This window comes from Limulus polyphemus, unplaced genomic scaffold (genome assembly GCF_000517525.1).
Source record: "Limulus polyphemus unplaced genomic scaffold, Limulus_polyphemus-2.1.2 Scaffold434, whole genome shotgun sequence".
Classification (NCBI taxonomy): domain Eukaryota; kingdom Metazoa; phylum Arthropoda; class Merostomata; order Xiphosura; family Limulidae; genus Limulus; species Limulus polyphemus.
Genome location: NW_013666044.1, coordinates 67,195 through 83,965, shown reverse-complemented (window position 1 = coordinate 83,965; position 16,771 = coordinate 67,195). Strand labels below are relative to the sequence as shown.

Sequence of the window (16,771 nt, the reverse complement as noted above, 5' to 3'; positions counted from 1 at the left end):
AGAAATTATTTGATTATAGCACAACAGCTAAAAATATTTAAAAGAAAATTATGGTCTCTCTTTATAATTTAAGACTGTCTATGGATTCACCCAGAAAAGACTCTTGCACATTACATATACTTTATATCACCTTAATCTGTGTCCCCATTGCCCTTCATGAGTTGTTAAACCCGTCCTTGGGATTGCCTAAGTCTTTTCAGTTCGCTGTGGGTGCCTATTACTAGGCTCATTTTGTGACTTAACTGGCTTTTTCAAAGTAGAATGAGGGGGGGGGGGTGGATTAAGCTCCAGGAGCACATCCAATCTTTAGTTATTACTGGTCTTTTTCTCTGGGCATCTTGCATTATGGGTACAGGACTACACTTTGTGTTCTGACCCTGTTTACTTTTTACACCGTCGCTTGTGACCACACCTGTGAACATGCATTGCTCCACAGGTTCTGTAATTTCTCCCTGATCCTCATTTACTGACATACTTTATTAACAGTTGTCTAGGGAAGGAAGGTACTATATTGAAAAGAGTGTCTTTCTGAGTGCCTTCAGTTTGGTTCAGTCTTATAGCTTGTTCACTTCACTAGATTCTCCTATGAATCCATTCCATTGACTTTTACTCTAGTTTTGGATTCTACTCAAATTCGTCTTCTTGACCACATAATTAATTTGTTATGGGCTATGTCATTGCCTTCTTGTTTAAAAGCCTTACTTTTGGGGAATCTGTGTTTCTTATGGCACTGCATTCTCTGGTCCCCTCTTCCATTTCAATGTGGATATTTGGATTTTTTAGTGTTTCAAAAAGAAGTCTATATGATTAGAATTTTAAATTTTGGAATTAAAATACTTTCATTTGGTACTTACCTCTGAATTACATTCCCACCCATCATCATGATTCAAACATAGAAATCTGGGTTTTGTTAGGAAAGTGGGTCATATATATGTTTTCCAGATGCATACACAACAAATCACATTAGATATGGGAGAATTTAGAATATCTGATTAAGTTGACTTTGTTTTGCATTGCATCAAGGACATTCAAAATTTGAAGTCACACGGTTGTTGACTGCATGAAGACAACTAAACAAGCATAGGATTTTAGTATTTCCAAGTTACGCACCTGTTTGAAATTCCTATTAACTCTAGATATGTAAAATATTTGATATATGTAATTGCTTATAAAAATTGTTTGTGCTGTAATTTATTTGTTCTTTCAATGACAGTAAGATGACATATAGTACCTGGTTGTATAAATGTTTTAGTTCCTTTGCTTTATCCATGTTTCTAAAGGAAGCTTTGTTAATGGGCAATGCATTGATGTCTGATAAGAAGCTGCTGCCAGAAGAGGATATTGTAAAGTATGCAGAGGACAATCTCAACATACATAAAAAAGGAATTTTCAGAAAGAAGTTTACCATTAGAGACATGCTTTCATGGTCAAAGGTAGGCATGTTTTTAGTAGCATAGCTTTCATGGTCATTATGATCTAGACACTAAACCAACATAATGTTAATGGACAACAAGGGACTGTTTGACCTTCAAGACTGTCCCTACACACTTAGCCCAAAGAAAAAGTAAAAAAGTAAAATTTATTTATTGATTGATTTTTCAAGAAATCATCTATTACCATCTTAAAAGAGGCTAACTTAAACCACTGCTGATGATAGCTCACAATTAAATGACCTTTGTTATTAATTAGATGTTAATGATAATTGTCATAATTTTTACTCATCTGCTTGTCCATTTATTCAGATTAACTAACAAATTGATGCTCGTATTTGTTATAGAGGATGTAGAAAGTTCATAACCTAGTGGCAAGATAAACGTTTTAGTTACAAATTTAGTGAGCTACAAGTCAAAATGTATTTTATGTTTAATAGTAGCTGATGTAAGATGAATTAAAATTTTTCATACTAAAGGTTTTAGTTTTGTTTTCAGGTGAGGATGTATGTAAAACACATTATGTTCAATAACATTATGTGCAAGAGAAAGGGTTTGTTTATTAACATTTTGAGACCCAGGTGCAGCATCGAATAGATGCCCCTGTTGTATGGCTTGTTTGATAGCATTGCAAAAAAAATACTCAATGAAATAGTTTGAAACTTTGTAATTGTTTTCTTTTGGATATGTTATTTCTGATGTGGTACATTACCTCATCTCACATAAGTAGCTATTCTTGTTCAATGCTGCCCTCTATATGCAAAATCTTTTTTGCATGGTACAAGCCTTAAACCTCCCACCCATCTGGAATTGACTGATTCCAATGCATCTTTCGTGCAAATAATCATGCAAAAACCCTCCACAAATAAAGAGTGTGACATGCTGTTTTGATGCATATGACTCCCCTATTCAACTCTATACCAAACTACCACTTTTTGTTTGGCAGTACCTGTGTCAAGACGTTTTTTTTTATCCTCTTCATATTTTTTTGAATTTGTGAATTTAAATAGTTTAATTTCCAAAGTGGAATTTCATCATTACTTGTTTTTTATATCTTTACATAGTTGACAAGTTTTCAGTTAACTTAATTTCCCAGTCTTTTTTTCTTAATCTACACTTTTTTCTTCCCATCAAACATTTGTGTTTGATGTTATATTTCAATAATGAATTCTGAGGTTAACGTTAGCACTTCGGGTATCATACCTCCTACTAGCACTATCATACAAACTGTAGGTGGATATATCTGCTATCATCTGCTGTAAGATTGATTGTTATATGGGTCAACCTCCTTCTCCTGAACTTGTCCCACTTCCTCCTGAACAAGCTGAATGTGTTTGGGCTCACGAGGATTTAGATAGCCTTTTTCCACCACTGAATTTTGCTGTGTCTTCCTTTGCCTTTCCTGCAGAATCAACAAGGCCTAATACAGCATTTTTAGACACGATTTTTCAAGTATGTGATGTTTTGTTCATTTCTCCAATTTCTTATAATTACCATCCTTCTTTGTTTCATGATACCTCTTCATCTCAGTATTTAATTTCTCCCCTTCCCCATATATTAGGGTTCATGCTGAGCATTTTGTTTCTCAGTTAGTTGAGGGTGCCAATATGCCTCGCTCTCCATAAACTATGGATCAGTTTGCATTAGCTTACCATCAGACTTACTGTCTGTTTCTCGACTCTCAGCAGTTTGAGTTGATTTTACCTGTGTGGAGGGCAGTCCCTGATTTTTCTGTACAATTATCCCGTGCCCAGTTTTCCTGCCTTTGTCTTACCCTTACTTCCCTTCTATGGTCTTTATCTACAATACATCTCTTTCCAAGCCAATTCACACAGATCCTGAGGGTTTTTTGAGGGAGAGACTCTCCCTAATTACCTCCACATTGGCACATTTGTTGTCATCAGCTTTCACTTTGCACATGTGGTTTCTCTATTGTTGGGATGTTCTGGGTAGAGACACGGCCTTGTTGCAGGTTTGTTTACCACCCCTTTATCTCAGGGATTTACGTATGGTCCCTTCTGCAATATTGGTGATGTGCATGAGACTTTGGAATCATGTGTGGAGTCAGTGCATCCCACTCTACCCTTTACTCTTTGGTTGCACATTTGTCGCAGTCCGAGCCAAGACAGGCTCTTATTTCTGTTTCCCATCCTACTTCTTCTCGGCTTTCTTCTCTCTCTCTGTTCTTCCCTTCAGGGGTTCTTCATCTTGTTGTTTTATGCGATGTAGATGGTCACATCACCAACAGTACCGATGAATACCTGGTGGATTCTGATCCATTAGGAGCTTGCTTGTCCAATTTTTTTCCCCTTTGGTGACCTTTCACCACAGATCTGTGGGTTATTCAAGTTTTATCAGAGGGACTTGTCCTACAATTCCTTTCTCCCTCTCCTTTATCTCAGGCACCCTTTTCCTTCCAATTGCCTTGGGAACCTACTACCGGTCAATGTCTATTTGAGGCGGTACAAGACCTATCTCAACAGGCCATCGAACCTGTCCATCATCTTTTTCCAGGATGTTATTCCAGGCTGTTTGTTGTCCCCAAGAAAACTAGAGACTGGAGGCCTGTGATAGATTTCTCCCGCCTCAATCATTTTCTGATTCTATCCTATTTCTCACCCTCAGATGGCTTTTTTCTCCAGGTTTGTGGATGGCCAAGGTGGACGTCGTGAATGCTTATTTGCATATCCTGATATCTTGTCACTTGTGACACTATCTTCAGTTTGTTCACCATGGGGTGGTTTATCAGTTTCACGCATTGCCCTCCAGGCTTGCTTCGGCCCGTATGTTTTTATCAGGTGGTCAAAGTGTTTGCCCATCACTTACATGCTCAAGGGTTGCACTTCCATCATTACATGGATGATTGGCTACTGCTAGCTCGTTCCAAACAGGAGTCCACCCACAACACTCATTGGCTGCTCCTGTAGAAGTCCTTCCTTCTCAATATTTTGTTCATTTGGGTGTTTTTTCAACACCCATTTCAGTTGGGCCCAACCTTTTGCTCTTTGACTTACTACTTCCTCCATTACAGCTTGCAAAGTTCTGTCGCTTTTGGGGATGTGGTCTTCCATGAAAGTCCTTATCCACTTAGGTTGTGCATATATGCGGTACCTTCACGACCAGTGGAATCTTGCATGGGATCCTTTGAAGGCTCCTATTTCTCTTCCTCCTTCCCTTGTCGGTGATTTTCACTTGTGGTTGGACAAGTCTTACATGTTAGCGGGTGACCTGTTTCCTCCTCCTGTACCAGATTTACACATTTTCACAGATGCATCCCTTCAAGGTTGGGGGCATGGGTCAATCAACAGGAAGCTTCGGGACATTGGTCTGTGGCTGAGAGGTCATATCATATAAAGATCCTGGAGCTTCTCGATGTATGCTGTGCTTTGGTTCATTTTCTCCATCTGGCCAGGAGTCGTCTGGTAATGATCTATTCCGACAATTCTACAGTGCTTATCTCAATCATCAAGGTGGCAGCCATTCTTGATTCCAATATTTTTATACTTTGGATCTTTTTTTTTGTGGGACCACATGCTCGATATTCATATTATTGCATGTCATGTTCCAGGTGTTGTGAATCTTGTTGCAGATCAGCTTTCCCTCCCAGACAAAGTCTATCCTACAGAGTGGTCTCTCAATCCTTGTTTTTCAGTGGCTTTGCCTTCAGTGGGGTACTCATCACCTTGATGCATTTGCCACATCCATCAACACCAAATTGCCTATGTTTTAGTCTCTGATTCCTCATCCTCTTGCTCTGGCTGTAGATTCTTTCAGTCAGGATTGGACCAACAAATACCTGTATGTCTATCTTCCCATAGCCTTCTTCACAGGGTGATTGTAATCATCCATGCCACTCCATGTCAGGTCCTTACTGGCTGTCTCAGCTGTGGTTCTCGTGACTATTCAAGCTCCAAGCTTTCTCTCCATTACCTCTTTCTCTTATTCCATCCCATCTTCGTCAACCTCGGCCACTGGTGTTTCATCCAGCCCCTCCTGTCCTCCATCTTCAGGCCTGGTTTTTAGGTTTTTATCCAGTCCTTGGCAAGGAGATCTAGTTTGTCTTGACAGTTAGCTTATTTTCTAGCTAGTTCCATTTTTCCTTCCTCTAGGAAGGTTTATCAACATAAATGGAACATTTTCTGCCATTGGTCTTTGGGTCTAGGTTTTCACCCGCTTGACCCACTATTCCTCATATTGCAGATTTCCTCACTTGGCTTTTTGATCAGAAGTCTTCTGTTTCCTTGATCGTGGGTTATTGGGCTGACTTGTCCCATACTTTTAATTTTTCCCCATACCATATGGTGTTTACCTCTCCTACTCTTTCCCTATTAATGCATTCCTTTTAGATTCATCTCCACCTCAGTGGACTGTCCTTCCGGATTGAGATGTTAATGTAGTCCTTCACTGCCTCCGTTCAATCTACTGTCCACATGCTTGTTGTTTAACCAATCCCTTAAGACTTATTTCCTTCTCCTCTTAGTCTGTGTATATTGGAGGTCAGATTTATATGCCATCAACGTTTCACGTACCCTTTATCATTCTACATATATTTTCCTTTGTCAGGATCATTCTTTCCTCCCCAAAACTTGGGAGGCTCGATAGGATAATTCCTCCTTATGCCAATTTTCTTTCCTTCCATTTCCCACCTTCATCCTCGGTCTGATCCAGATAGACTTCTATGTCCTGTACATGCTCTTTGCTGTTATACTGCCTGCTGGGCTTCCTTCTGTGAAGCCCATTTCTGCCTCTTTATTCCTTGGCAGACATCCACTGTTCATGATCTTTCTCCTTCCACCCACACCAGTTTGGTTTGGGTCTTAATTCTGTTGGCTTAGTTGTACTTTATCATCTTATTTCCATACTTTGTGTCTTCTTATCCAATCAAACATCTTACCTTTTCATTGGTGTCTCACCTTCATCGTCCATTGGAGAAAATTCTTCAATTGGGCATGTGGACTACTATTCATATGTTCATATCTCATTATTTGAATCAGATCATGGTATCTTCATCTTTGGGTTATCATCTTCTGCTTGTAACCATTCTTCAGACTTCTGTGAGATTTCAGGTAAGTTATCTTTTATTTCTCTTTTCATACTTTTCAGGGACCTTTTTCCTTTTTATTTCTATTTGTTTGTTGCTACTCATTGTCTGGATCCCACTCTCTGTCGAGTGGTGACTGACCAGGTATTTTTTAACTGTTCAAATCTGCACTGTAAGACTATGTTGATTTGCATATTATGATTTCCATGGCCAAAAATGCACATTGTTGAGATGGGGGTTCCACAAGATCGTTTGTAGGTTTATCCTCATGATATGTTTACTTCATTAGTTTGCCCATCCTAGACCATACTCACTCAACAACATGGGTAAAGCAGAATGGGATAGTTACCCATCCCTGCCATGCCTCTGTGGTCTGCTTTTCAAAATAGGGTTTCGTAGTCACCCATTGCTCTGTCACCGGTGTTTTCATTTCTCCGGACTCTCCATCATGCTTTCTCCCCCCTTTTTTTTCTAATGGAATTTGAGAGTATTTACCACTTTCCAGATTCCAAGCCGCTAGGGTGGTGGACCGTGAAGGCATCCTCCTGAATGTGGTAATGAAGTACAAAAATTATATATCTATAACATATACAAAATGATTATAAAACCTTTCAGTTGGTGTTCTGCTTGTTTAGATGATGAGGTATCCTCCATTATGTAACATAGGAGTAAGCCCTCAAAATTGCAGTTCACCCCTTCGATTGGGATCCCTCATCTGGTTCACTCTACCCTAACCTTCTCATTCCTGGTTATGGGCCTTCCTCGTTTTCTCTCTACTGGGCATCTAGTTCATCACTCTTCTTGTCAGTAACTATCATGTCATGTCGGATCCTGAGGATACTTGTCTCTTCCCCTTCTGCTGTTGGTCTCATTTTCTGTTGATAGTTATTTTTCCTTTCTCCATCACTCTCTCCCTCCTCACTTCTCTTTTTTGTCATGGAAAAAGCCAGCACCAGGGAAGAGTCCTGCCCACTTTCTTGTCTTGCACTTGCTGGCTTTTTTTCTTTAGATCACTCATTGTACTGTCTCCAGTAAAAGACCTTTCCAGCTGGAGGTCTGATGGGAATCTGGGCACTTCCCCAGGTCTCTCCAGTGCAAATGCCTCCCACCCCCCTCTTCAAGTGGTGCACAGGAGACCCTTGCCATTTACCACTTCCTAACTGGCTGAGATGGTGGACCATGGAGGGTTCTCACTGGTTGGACTTAGTACTATATGGTGTGAAGTGGAGCAGTGGCGACACTGTCAGTGTAGTGTGGATTACCCCTTAAAATCATAACACATATCTATTGTGCCCTCCTTTTGCAACCAGAGCCTGTTCAGTTGTGTCAGGATGAGCACACTATATACAGGCACCATGATATATAACTAATCTACTCTCCTCCTACAGCCAGAGTCTATTCAGTAGAGTTGAGGTAAGCACACACTGTAAAAAAAATCTATTACATAACTAAAGTGCCCTCCTTCTGCAGTTGAGTCTGTTCAGTAGGGTTGAGGTGAGCACACAAGGTACAGTCTGTACATGCTCCAACTACACTACACTACACAGCAGCTTGTTGGCAAAGCAAAACTTGATATGGTTTAGTTTAAAATGACTTAACTAAGCTTACCTTGCCTTGTTTCATCATCCTTTAACATCATAATTTAAAGTAATACAAAATGATAAAGAATGCCTTTTGCAACAACAAGAATGAAAATTCAGCACTGTAATTGTAGCACAAGAACCCTTTCTTCTAGCAACATATTACTAAGCAAAGTATTTATCACTTTGTTCTGATTTCTACGTGAATCCTTGCTGTAATGAAAGCCTTTTGGCTTCTACAGTTGAAAAGAACAGAAAAAGAGCTTTCATGATGTGTTTTGATCAGTAGCTCATAGCTACTTGAAGCTGAGATATAGACAATTAAGTGACATCTATTTAAGAATCAGTGATTGTGTAAGAATAAAAAAATTGCACTTTTATTTAAGTTACAAGGACAAATTAGCAATATTGTGTTCAAAACATTTATGACATTCCCTCTGTTGAGCTACAAGTAGGATATTGTGCTCTGAAAAAAAATTAAAGAAATTCACATACATTAATGATTTCGTTTGGAACATGCTGAAATCAACCCAAAATCAAATTGTGCAATTTTTTATGTTTATATATAAAATTAAATCAGTAAAACTTTTTTCAGAATAAACTTCAATTCTGTAGTCTTGCTTATTTTTTATGTGCATAAAAATTACTATAAGTTTATTTTTCTATACTTTTTGTGATTCAATGGTGCAATGTTGTCCTCGAGGTAGAATTTATCCATCTGGTTGTGAAAGAGTTAAAATGTAACATGGGCTTAAGCTGCTAGTGGTTTCAGCTTATAATGTTTATGAAAACTTTTATACAGTACACATTTTATACTTTTCTTATACATTTAATACTTCTTACCCAAAATATTTTGCTTAATATTTCCATTTCAAATTAGAATAAAAAAGTTAAGATATGTTTAGGTTAGGATTGCATTTAACAGTAACAATTTGACAGAAAAATTTTATCTGTTAGTACAGCTTTACTGTTTTTGTTTTATTTTTTTTTTTCAACAGTAAATACTCTGCAAGTCTAATCTCTTACTGTTACTTTTCCTGAAGTCTATTAGTTTTCTTTTTTGGTATCAGCCTGGTATTATTGGTAATTAATTTCTTATACTCATGGTGAGAAAATAAATGCAACAAGTGTATTTTAAATATATATGCATTACTATACATGTGAGAAAAAAAAAAACTGTTTGTCTTATTTTTCAGAATCAGTATTTTTGCCTGTAAAACATAAATAAAAATTAAATTAAATTAAAACGTATATAGCTTCAAAAATTTATTTTTTAAATCTTATGGATAGTTTTTTTTTCTGTTTTCTTATTTTTCAACAACAGTGCTACTTTATACTTCAGAAACTAGGATTAAGTCTTACATAATTGCTGTCCTACTGATAACTGTTGTTTTTGATTCATAATAAAATGATTTGATAGCCTGTGAACTTTAATAAGCTCAAAATATTTCTATTATACAGGATAATACGTGTTCATGGAGTTTGTTAATTTCCTTGATATATTATATACTGATAAGTAAATTTATTTTATAATAACATGAGAATTGTAGAAGAAATTATTTGTTTAAACAAAATGGACTTATATAATGTAATGTAATATATAGTAATGTTTATACTAAGTACATTTTGGTGAGTATTTCCACATTTTTCTTTAGGATCCCATAAGAAAACCTATGATAATGACAACCGAAAAATCTTTGAAGCAAGATGCACGTGAACTATTTAAACTGATCCAGGTTTATATGGGAGATCGTAAGGCAAAAACTGGTCAGACTGTAGACAGAGTGGCTTTAGACATTGCCACAAAGGGGTGGTGCAAAGAAGCCCTTCGTGATGAACTTTTTATCCAGATTTCACGACAGACTACCAACAATCCTCATAGGTTTGATCTTCTTTTTTTTTTTGCAGCATGTTTGTATGAGTTGTTTAGGGTGTTTTATTCATTCCTATGAACAATTTGGAACCAATATGAATTCAGTACATTTTTCTCAGTTTGTTATCAAGGTATCAGAATGTATGTGTGAAATATAAAAACTTATATTCTTTCTTATAAAAACTGCAATAACTTTTTTAAGCTAGAAGGTTCAATTTTAAAACCGTAGCTTTCACTTTGCAAATAATAGCTCAAAATATATTCAATGATACGGATTGTTTAATATTTCCCAATACCCATATCAATCAATAGATGGAGCCACTCAATTGGTAACTGTGAAAGAAAAAATAATTACAGAAACTAATAACAAAAAATGTTATTCCAAAATTGTTTGGATGTAAGGGATGAAAAATGTACAGAAACTAGAGAGCATTCGGGATGGGATGCATTACCCATTCCTGCATTCCACCATCTAACGTATATATGCATTCATCCTGTGAGTGCAGTGTATGAGTAGTGGAATAAACTGCTTTGTTACTAGTTGTATATAGGATGGAAGTAGAATGCAATTAATAAATTACCTGAAGTTATGAAACCCATGGGTCATTTAACATAGTAAAATATTACCCATGGGTAATTATTTTAAACCAAATATAGCCAAAATGATTTGTGGGAGCAGAACTTGGTATTGTGTTTCAAGATGTTTAATGAATATATTCATACTTTATAAGAATGATTTTTCCAGGTTCCATGGTACTCTTAGAATACATCCTTCATCTGATGGCCATGATTACTGTTATTGCCTGACATTGCAGTTTTCTTTTGTTATAACATCTGTTATGATTTCAGATTCTTTGGCTGTCTTTCTTATAAAAACTGCAATAACTTTTTTAAGCTAGAAGGTTCTATTTTAAAACCGTAGCTTTCACTTTGCAACTAATTAAGTTTCTCTTAATTGGTTTTACTGCTTGTTGCTGTCCTAGATGAACTGTTGTGTTTGTTTTTCATTTCCATGGAGAATATTGAAGGCTCCATACTTTGAAGTATTGTGTCTTTTGGTTGTACATCATTTAACAATCTGATCATAAGTCTACCTGTGGTGTAAAATGATAGGGAATTTCCTGTGAATCAGAATTAACTATTAGAGCATCTTTGTACTAAAGTATCAAACAAATTTCTATCTTTTGAGTTAGCTTTTTTTTTCTTAATGATATATGCATTTATGTTGCAAAAACGTTTTTTTTTCTTCCAGTAACAATCTTTGAAACCTTAGAACTGGCTTTAAAAGACTCTTTTTCAAAAGATGTATTTTAGGTAATACTTGAGATGAGAAATTTTTATACATTGTTTCTTTTGGACTTTAGATAACACCAGTATCAAGCTGAAGTCTTTGTTTTCTTCTTATGTTAGGTAATTTTTTGACAACATTGCCATTAAGCATCGCATGTGACAGAACAAAATATTTATCAGAAAAGTTTGCAGTGGGAACCATAACTCTATCTACAAAATATTATTCACACTTTCATTCCAAAATTAACATGTTTTTTTCTCCATAGCAAGTATTTTAGATATGGTAATGTTTTCCATTGCAAGGATCTCGTGGTTAATTTAATACTTTCCACAGCAGATTGTTAGTACATGTTTAATTTTTTAAATGTTGCCATAATATCCATTATTAAACCTTTTAAAACTCTTTCCATAGGGGAAGTCTGAGGCAAGGCTGGGAGCTGATGGCCATTTGTCTTTATTTTTTTCCACCATCTGTCAAGTTGCATCCATATTTAGAAAGTTACATCAATCGTCACAAAGAAGATACTACACTTGATATTCCTCAGGTAAAATATTTTGTAAAATTTCTCTTTCTTCTGTAATTTTGCTTTGTTTTAAGATAGTTACATCAATTATCTTAAAGAAGAAACTACTTTTGGTACTTGTCAGGTAAAATATTCTGTAAAATGTTTTGTTTTTAATGTCTCGTGGGCATTTTTGGTAGTGCATATGTAAGGTTAGAATTTTTAGTGGAACTAAAGAGGATTTCAGCATAAAAACCAGAATGTTCTCCCACTCAATAAAGAAGGCAGCAACAGTCCATTAGAAATTCCAGTCTTATTTACTTATTAAATGAAGACACTTGTTGATATATCATCCTTACTAGATAGTCACATCAACCATCACAAGGAAGAATCTTTTATTTGCTGCTTATCAGGTAGGATTCTTTTAATTTATTTCTTTATTTGTGGGGCTACATTTTTTCTAGAAATTAATATCTTGTGTTCCCAAAGAAGAAGATATACTTATTCTGTTACAACCAGTGAACAGCTTTCTGATGTCAGTTGCACTCTTACATAACAAATGTAAGTAAAAATAATAATTCCCACTTTATTTCACTAGTTTTTTCTCAAAAAATGTCAAAAAATTGATGTTGTGTGACTTTGTAAAAATTTTTTTTAGTGTAATTTGCAAATAAAAGGTTCTAAAAACGTTTGAACTTTGATCTCTGCAAGTGGTATCGCCTGTCAACAACACTTTTATAGATTTCTTAGAATTTTCCTACCAATCCCAAAGTAGAGGTCTGTATTTACCCAGAAACTCTCAACTCTTAAAAATAAACTTATCCATGTTTGAGTTTGACATGATTTTTCTTTTCTATCAGTGATTTCTTTACATAACCATGTGGGGAGAAGCTTTTATGATGTCATAGTAATTGAGTTGGATAGTAATTAATAAATCTTAACCTTGAAACAAGATAGAAACGACAGCTAGAAATGATCTGAAGTAAGATACCAACAAGCAAAATTTTAATGAAGATGATTTTTAAGTTTGAATCAATGTTGCAGTTACAAGATTTTGCACAGTATGACACTGCAGTTTAAACATAGGCCTACCTTAAATGAACTAGATGACTGGCTAAAACAAGGCTCATAACTCTTTGCTGCTTCTGTGTATCATGAGTTACCTCCTCATGAATGATATGACAAAATTTATACCCACAGCAAACAGATAACCATGTTTTTGATGTGTGAAAGTCAATCCCAAAGTTATAGTCATGGTAATTCATTTAATTTTATGACCATGAGTGAAGAAGCGTCATTTATTTTTTCATCCAGTGTTCCCTTTTTGTTTTTTATTTGTTTATTTAAAGTTAAATAATCAATATTTTATATTGATTTTTACCCAGTTAATTATTGACTGTGAAAATCACAAAAACGTATCAGGTCACACCAAACTTCTTAAAAATGTGTCTGGGTTTTACTACACTGAATGTACATTCCAAAATTTTAAAGAAATATTAATAACGATATTATACTGATTTATTTTGGGAATAAGAATGTTATTAAAGAACAAATGTAAGCTAGATTAAATGAAGAAAATTGTAATGCTGAAACATTTTCTTCAATGAAGAAATAAAACAAAATCACTTTATTGTTTGCACAATGGTGTTGGTGGACTTAGAAAAATATTTGTGAGTATTGATTAAAGGAGATTTCTTATAACAATTGTAATGCTGAACATTTCTGTTACATATAAATATGTTGTAATAATGATGGAAATTTGTCTCAGATATGATTATGGTATTCATGATTAAGTTGTTGCCTCTTCTGATTTTTATTACCATTTTTAAATCTATTTTTTTGTGATCTTGCAGTGTTTAAAAACTTATAGAGGGAGTGCTGCTAATAAGAATATTGTAAATCTTTTAATTTTTGTATGAGTTATTATTAAACTTTCAACATAATTTTTTTTTCAGTTGAGGTTGAGCCATTATGCTACTGTCTGTAGTAAAAGATTAGAAAGAATGGGACAGTTGAGGGCCAAGAAAGGGCCTATGTGTAGAAAACCTACAATTGATGACATTGAGCATTCAAGGGTGAGGTTTTAAACATAGATGAATAATAAGAATAGTTAAATGCTTTCAAAATTAGATCATTATCAATATTCAATCATATTTATTTACACACTATGCAAAAATGAGTATAATTTCAGATCTTATGAATAATGAATTATGAAAATAAGTTTTCAAACTACATTTTATTATTAAAAAGTGTGAATATCAAACAATCTAATTACATCTTGTATCTAATTATAGTTTATTCTGAGCTTAAATTCACTTACTGATATATTTTCTACATAGTTAACAGGGTATATATGTGTGTATATATAATATATATGTATGTGTGTATCCTTACACACACACACACACACACACACACACACACACACATATATATAAATAAAAGTTATTACAGCATAAATCATTAAGTAAGAAAATAGCATGTACATGTTACAGGACGATTACTGCTCAGACTTGAAATTAGTATTTGTGTATAGCTATGAGTGTGATAGTTTCCCAGCACCTGTTTCATCACTCTGATCACACAGAAATGAATAGGCATTTCACCTGGTGACTGAACCGGTATGTTTTCTTATGGATTAGCATCTGTACCAATATCCATTTCTTTCATTCCTCAGCTGCTGGGGGTGGGCAACAATTGAACAGGAGATATGACTGAAAGATTTATCTAAATCCATAGCATGTTGGCCTCATATTCACATGGAGATCCTTCTTGATTATTTTGTGTGCTGTTACCTGGAGCATGTGGACAGCTTTTGCCACTGTTTTTGTTTGTGAATTCTCTCCATTTCTTGTTGCAAAATGCCACACTTTCTTCATTATGACTGGTATATGACTTGTTCCAGGTCTTTTTCAGGATGTTCCTGGTACCCCAAGTTGATCCATGTTCCTTTGTTTTCTAGTGCCATTAAGCACAGGGGATATTCCTGTTTTGAAAAATTTTAAATTGTGATTAGAACATATCTCTATGATATAAGTGCATGAATATTTTGTATCAGAAAGGGCTGTTAAATACATTTCCCAAAAGTGATCAATTTCAGTGGCATCATACTACCTACCAAATGTCAAAACATACTTCTGATACATGCCACTCCTCCAGCGTTTTATATTGGTTGTGGTTGTCATGTGCCTTACTCATTTGCATATTCAGAATAATTTTAATATAATATTTAACACTATGTAAAAGTGTTCGTTTAACAACTAAGTGGTTTCTGAGAAAAACATCAAACTTATATAATGCAATGATTATAAGTAATTCATTCAATGGGATTAGATCTCCTTTTTTTTTTTTTTGAAAATGTTGTTTAAATAAGAATTTACAATAATTTAATTTTGTCCACTATTTTCTCTAACTGTCAGAAAATTGTTTTTCTAAAAAAATCAACTTGTAAATATTCTACATGCTTAAGAAGCTTATTTCAGTATGAAACAAGTAAAGAGAGAAGATTTACATATGTGAAGATGCAGAATGGAAACATTTTCAAGCAGTACTTTGCAGTAGAAATATCTTTTCATAAATTTCAAGTTGCTGTTCTGGCAACACAGTTTCAGTTAATCTGTGATGTAATAGTTGGATTAGTACTTTGTAATGATTTAGTTTTCTTACCATTATTATTAAACTACTGTGGCTGCAAGTTCTTATTAGTTGAAATAAAAGAAACAAACTTGTGATATCATAAAATAATTTCAAAAGAAAGTTAATACAAATGATGTTCAATTAACATAATGTGTGGCTTTATTTTATAGTTATAATTATTTAACATTTGTTGAAAAATGCAAAGTAATAGGTGGAAACAAATGTTCTCATTTACACCAGGTAAATTAAGACATTTTAAATCATGTTCTTGTAATTATATGTGATAGTTAAATTGTTTAAACAGATTTTAATTTTGCTATATTACTAAAACTGTCTGAGAAAGAGGGTATGTCAAATTTTATAATGATTATTTCTTATAACAGCTTTAAAACTAGTAGACATTTTAAAACTATTTTTAATGTATTGTAACATGATATTGTTTAATGAACTTTGTTGACCATGTATAATTAACTGTAAAAGAAGTATCAATCCAGTGATGTTTTTGCTTAACTTAGGTAGATGAAAGAAGATCTGAAATAAAATAAAATCCTGAAAACTGCAGTTCATATTATTTGTGCTTTGTATTAAAAACTTGAAATATAATATAACTAAAAACATAAGGTATAGAAATTTGTTACTCTTATTGCTATCAATAGTGAAATAATATATGTTTCTTTTATTATTCAGGATAGACATAAAAATCACATTAACTACAGAATTTCTGTTTCCATTTTCTCTTTATTTGTTCATTGCATTTCAAGATAAGAGGAATATATAAATAGCATTTCAAATCTTTGTCTCCCTCAAGTTACTACCCAAAAGTTTATTTTTTTCAGTACTATAACTCATCATATAGGCTGGATGATGAGAAACAAAAGATTCTCTGAAACATCGTCAAATTATAAGCAGTGAAATACATTTAATGTTACAGTTTCAATGCCTAAAGCTGGAGAAGCATTAGAATCCAATAGATTTATGATAAAAGTCATGTTAACTGCAGATTTTTTTCTACATTTCTCCTAATTAAGTAACTTTTATTTACAAGATTTTAATTGATTAATTGTTGATAATTTTTGGCAAGCCTATTACAGAGATGAAAGTCTTCCGGATATTTCTAAAAAATCCTGAAAACCTCAGGTTTTTTTCCAGAGAAACACATTTTTTAAAATTATTTATCGGATTTTGGTGTTCCATGCCATAGATAAGCGTTTATGCAATCGCGCGGTTTGTTTACATTCGGCGACAGGGCGCCGCCATTTTGTAGTCTTGCAATGCTTGCTGGCGTGTACGAGACCTTGTATGCTTATAATGCAAACTTCGTGTCATGTGAACGAGATTTTATCTCAAACATGCTTTAGAAAACGCAGTCATTCTTTTGTGTACCTTTCTATTGAGCAAGACAATTGAAGAGCCTTATA

The 16,771-nt window shown here is 34.5% G+C and overlaps 1 protein-coding gene across 2 annotated transcripts in view; it reads left to right on the top strand.

Annotated features, from left to right (window-relative positions):
- The window catches only part of LOC106458238, a 137,616-nt gene that overhangs the window by 106,688 nt on the left and 14,157 nt on the right, over nucleotides 1-16,771 (top strand). For both annotated transcript variants that reach the window (XM_022384386.1, XM_022384387.1), the window contains exons 11-14: nucleotides 1,281-1,433; nucleotides 9,707-9,933; nucleotides 11,627-11,759; nucleotides 13,673-13,792. In XM_022384386.1, coding sequence (XP_022240094.1) covers nucleotides 1,281-1,433; nucleotides 9,707-9,933; nucleotides 11,627-11,759; nucleotides 13,673-13,792 — 633 coding nt within the window. The remainder of the gene's footprint in view (nucleotides 1-1,280; nucleotides 1,434-9,706; nucleotides 9,934-11,626; nucleotides 11,760-13,672; nucleotides 13,793-16,771) is intronic.